The sequence below is a fragment of the Ananas comosus genome, linkage group 9 (assembly GCF_001540865.1).
Source record: "Ananas comosus cultivar F153 linkage group 9, ASM154086v1, whole genome shotgun sequence".
NCBI lineage: Eukaryota > Viridiplantae > Streptophyta > Magnoliopsida > Poales > Bromeliaceae > Ananas > Ananas comosus.
The window spans coordinates 2953210-2958691 of record NC_033629.1 but is presented as its reverse complement, the minus strand read 5'-3'; the positions used below and the strand labels follow the sequence as shown (position 1 = coordinate 2958691).

The 5482-nt window shown below is 34.5% G+C and overlaps 1 protein-coding gene across 1 annotated transcript in view; it reads right to left on the bottom strand.

Annotated features, from left to right (window-relative positions):
* Positions 1-1073, bottom strand: part of LOC109715397 (histone H3.3-like) — a 2743-nt gene extending 1670 nt beyond the window's left edge. Inside the window, exons 1-2 of the mRNA XM_020240374.1 lie at positions 861-1073; positions 5-294 (exon numbers count right to left, since the gene is read on the bottom strand). Coding sequence (XP_020095963.1) covers positions 5-294; positions 861-932 — 362 coding nt within the window. The 5' untranslated portion in view covers positions 933-1073. The remainder of the gene's footprint in view (positions 1-4; positions 295-860) is intronic.

The following is a 5482-nucleotide window of genomic DNA, read 5'->3' as shown; positions in this document are numbered from 1 at the left end:
GGGCATGATGGTGACGCGCTTGGCGTGGATGGCGCAGAGGTTGGTGTCCTCGAAGAGGCCGACGAGGTAGGCCTCGGCCGCCTCCTGGAGGGCGAGCACGGCGTGGCTCTGGAACCGCAGGTCCGTCTTGAAGTCCTGCGCGATCTCCCGCACCAGCCGCTGGAACGGCAGCTTCCGGATCAGCAGCTCCGTGCTCTTCTGGTACTTGCGGATCTCCCGCAGCGCCACCGTCCCCGGCCGGAACCTGTGCGGCTTCTTCACCCCTCCCGTCGTCGGCGCCGACTTCCGCGCCGCCTTTTTTTAAAATTTTTATTATTTTACAAAATATAAATAAATGAGATAAGATAACCCAACCAACCACCACATTTAGTAGAGCAACAACACAATCAGAATTGAGATCAAGATAAATAATAATATTACTACGCATCAGATCAGATCAGATCAGCATAAGAAATAAGAAATAATCCTAGACCCCTACTAGAGGTCGAATCGACCTTTCCTTCCTTCCTAAATCAAGACCGATATCGGACAGACATTTCCACAGTAAACCCTAAACCCTAAACCCCAAGGCCTTGCCGGATTATACATGACATGATGTAGAAAAAGATTGAAGTCAGAGGGGAGCTCTACCTAGAGATTGGATTGATCCTCGCCGCATTATACTTTATATAAGGCAGGATAGAGATCACGATCAAGATCACAGGGGAATCTACGTAGAAAACCCTAAACTAGAGAGGTCGGATCGATCCTCGCCGCGTTATATGACACAAAATCGAGATCGAGATCGCCATTGAAGGGATCTAGAAAGAAAACACAAAACCCTAGGCGTTTGATCGACGGATGGATCGATCGGAGCGTACCTTAGTGGCGAGCTGCTTCCGAGGAGCCTTGCCTCCCGTGGACTTGCGAGCGGTTTGCTTCGTACGCGCCATTAATGCCGCTGGGGTTGAAAGGGAAGGGAGCGAGTAGAAGGATTAGGGTTTTGGAGACGGATGTTTTTTTTAATTTTTTTTAAATTTTTTTTTATTATTATTAAGGATATGAGAGGAGAGAAGGCGTTACGAAGAGTTTGAAGAGGTATTTATATGAGTTGGAGAAACTTAGAGGGCGGTTGAGATTGTGTGTATCGGAGTAGGGCAGGGAGTTTGGACGGGCGAGATTGAACTTTGACGAAGCACATGATCCGTGTGCTGCGATCTGATTGGTTGGGAATTACGGACGACGACTGCGGAGGATTTAAAAGATTTTCTTGCTCAACGACGGTCAACATGTTGGACAGTGATACTTGGTTTGTTGACTAGGTTGACTAGAGGAATGTTTGGACTTTGGATTCTCATTAAAAAAATTTTATATAATTTATAAACTGTATTTTCCTCTGGATAAAATAAAAAATTTTGTAACTCTAAAAAATTTCACGAATTTAATTTTTAAACTATTTGGACGCATAGTGTGTAATTCTATAAAATTTCTTGAGTTTCAAAATTAAAAGTTAAAATTTAAATTTTAAATTTTAAAATTTGAAACTTAAATTTTCAAATTTTTAAATTTGAATTTTAAAATTTAAAATTTTTATTAAAATTTAAAATTTAAAATTTAAAATTTAATTTAGATTTTAAAATTTAGAAACCTAGGTGTAAATTTTGAAATTTAAAATTTAAATTTCTTAATTTATAATTTTATGTTGGAATTTAAAATTTAAATTTTAAAATTTTGAAATTTATAATTTGAAGATTAAAAATTATAATTTAAAATTTAAAAAATTTAAATTTTTACATTTAAATTTTAAAATCTAAAATATCAAATTTTAAATTTTATCTTAAATTTTAAATTTTAAATTTTAAATTTTAAATTTTAAATTTTAAAATCTAAAATTTGAGATTTGAAATTTATATTTAAAATTTAAAATTTAAAGTTTGAAATCTATTTTTCAAAATTTAAAACTTAATATTTAAATGTTTAAATTTAATAATTCAAAAATGAATCTAAAAATTAAAATTTAAAATTAAATTTAAATTTAAATATTAAAATTAAAATAAAAATAAAAATTTAAAGTTTAAACCCAAAATCAGAAACAAATTTTAAGAAACAGCTTTTTTCTATTTCTGATTCTGGGGCCTTCAAAATCAGTTTTCTGATTCTAAAAAGCAGAATCAGATTTTAAAAGTGAGTTGCCAAACGCTCTATTGAGCCGAAAAATCGCTTTTCAGCCCAAAAGCGCTTTTAAAAGCTAGGCCAAACGGCCCCTGAGTCTTCTCTTGGAGTTTTAACTATGACAATTGAATGCTCGTGCAATAATCCAAGCACCCAAATTGGCTACATATATAGTTAGTGTTTGTTTTTATTGGGTTTTTTGTGATTTAAAACTTGTTAGGTCTCTTGGGCAGCCCAATACTTGATAGGTCTTGCCTGAGAACCCAACTAAGATTTTCACATATCTATTACTCTTTATGAATCCCCAATGTTTTAAGCTGATGTGTCATAACCTCCTAATTTTGAAATTTTTTTAATTTAGAATGATCCATTTTATTCTCTCTCTCAACATACGTCTCTTCATCTCCCCCATTTAATTTTTATTTAGAATAAGCCATTTTACTCTTTCTCTCAACGTACGTCTCTTCATTTCCCCCATTCAATTTTTATTTAGAATGAGCCATTTTACTCTCTCTCTCTCAACTTTCGTCTCCTCATCTCTCCTATTTTATTCTCTCTTTCTCAACATACGTCTCTTCATCTCTCTCATTTAATTTTTATTTAGAATGAGCTATTTTACTCTCTCTCTCTCTTCATCATTGGCAGATGTACTAAGTGAGATACACAAAACATTATTTAATATTTTATTATTATTAATTACTACTATAGTTTCTATCCGCTGCAAAGCGCGGGACTCTTCACTAGTGATGATTAATTCCACATTAAAAACTAAAAATATATTGTTGTTATTTATATTCTCCTTTATTCTCAAGCAAATTGTTTGAAAGAAAATGAGAATGATACTTTTGATTAAATATACACACGCACGGCACGAGCCGGGCCGGGTGGGTGACGGCACGGGCGGTTCAGGCATTCAGTTTATTTTATTTTATTTTTTATTTTCTGATTTTATCTTTAACTTTTTAAGAGTTCTAACCTTTTTGGGAGTCCTAATCCATTTCTCTTATAATCTTAGACTTATCTTGCGTTTTAAAGAAATTGACGCATTGAACCAAAATCTTTGCTTTGGATATATATATATTGGAGAAGGTTGTATGAGTTCAACCCTGAGCCAAGGCATACCTGTCACGCCCCGGATTACACGTTCCCCGGGCACGCCGACAAATCCGCCGTATACAACGAAATTTTTCCTGTATACGAAGCGATAGCTGTCTCAGTAAAATATACAATACTACAAACAGTAGTGTAGAGCTGAAGAGAACTAAGCAGGTAGAACGAACAAATCTCATATACATACAAACTAACAAGTACAAAAACACTCGCTCTAGCGAGTTCTAGCATCAGTATGTACATAAGCCCAAAATAAAAACACTACTACCTGCAGCTGGTGATCCTCTAGCACGGCGCTTCGTCGGGTAGGGCTCTAGCTCGCAACGCCCTTGCCTCGATCCGCCTCTGAAGATGCAGCAGCCGGAACAGCAGGCTCTGCAAAACACAGGGTAACAACTGGGCGTGAGAACTACTGTAAAACAAGTAGTCCTCAGTGGGTACCGCCCTCAAACTCATCGGCTCACCCACTAAGACTACAGTAGTAAATAAGGCTAAAAGGTAAACCCGAAAAGAAATCCACAGCTACATACCACTACACTATCCTACTGTGTCTACTATCAATTCTTACCCAATCTCATTAGGGACTGTGTACGCACCCGTCCCGCCTGTCTAAACAGCGCTACCTCCACGCTAAACAGTCCGTGGATAGCAACTAATCAGCGACATCAACGCGAAAGCACAAAGCTAGACTCCGGAGCGGCACTCGTGGGCGCGAGCCAACCGAGTATGCAAGCGTATCTCTGTTGAGCTTAATCTGGCTCTCACAGGCTAAAACCAAGACAACAGGTCTAACAGTACTACCAACCCCTAGTCACGTGCCCTCGGCACAATCTGATATCGAAACGATCAAATCCAGGTCCGCCGTCAACCACTACGGCACCCACTAATCCGGAACACTGTAAACACTACTGTAAAATCGGCTCGGCATCCCTGCACAAGCGTAACTGAAATCTAAACTACCTGGGATACTCACTATGAGGATACTGCAACAGTATAAAAATACAACGGCCCCTAGGGCTAAATCAGGTAGTTCAACATATGCCAGGTCCCGAACACTGGTTTTCTCCTATATTTTATCCAAGCCCCACATGTATGANTAAAAAAAAAAAAAAAAAAAAAAATGGCACGTTTTCCGCAACTCTGTTTTAAAAAGACTTTTAAAATCGGCCCCGGGGCGTGACACAAAGTTCAATTAAGTTGACTGAATATTGATATTTCGCTAAGTGGTAACAATGTGACATCTTAATAATTGCCACGTTATCAATTGTAACACTACTACATTAATTCTATATTAGCGATAAATTATTATTTAACCAGTTAAGTTGGACCGTAGAGTTTACTTGCAACAATTTAAAATTTTTGATTCATAAATGACAACAAATCAAAATTCGAGGACTAAGGTGCCACACTACTCAAAATTTGAGGACCAAAAGTATAATTTCAGTTTACAAATATAATATAAAGATTGATATAGTTGAAATTATAATGATTATAGTTACATATATCTTATTTAATTGAATGTAGATCGAAGGCGTTGTAATTATAAAAATTTTGCTCGATTACATGTAGTTAGGAACTGTATTTGTCTATTTTATCACTTTCCATATGGGGTGTGAGACAACTTACAGTGGAGAAGATTTTATTTTTTTTTTTCATTTAAAAGGTGATTATGTGGGAAAGATACCTCTTACTTTAACATTCTGCCCAAGTACTTAATTGAAACTGTGACTAACTCCGTCCTAGTTTCATTTGCTACAACTGTGGGTCTATTTGGCCTAGCTTCTGAAAAAATAATTTCTAAACAAATAATTTTAGTTTGGAAAAGTAATTTTAGTTAAAAACTGTAGAGCGTTTGGCGGAGTTTAGATAAAAGTAATTTTTCTGAACTGATTTTGAAAAGCTGTTGGACAAATTTTTTTTGATATTTCCATAAATTAATATTTTTATTAATTTTTATTTTAAAATAATTTAAAATCTAAATTTAAATTTGAATTAAAAATAAAATATTTAAATTTCAAAATTATACAAAATTTAAAATTTGATATTTTAATTTAAAAAAAAATTTAAAATTTTAAAAATTTAAAAATTAAAAATATAAATATAAATTTAAAAATATATATAATTATGAATTTTAAAATATAAAATTTTAATATATAAAAATATAAATTAAAATTAAAATTTCAAACTTTAAATTTAGAATTTAAAATTTAAAATTTAAAAT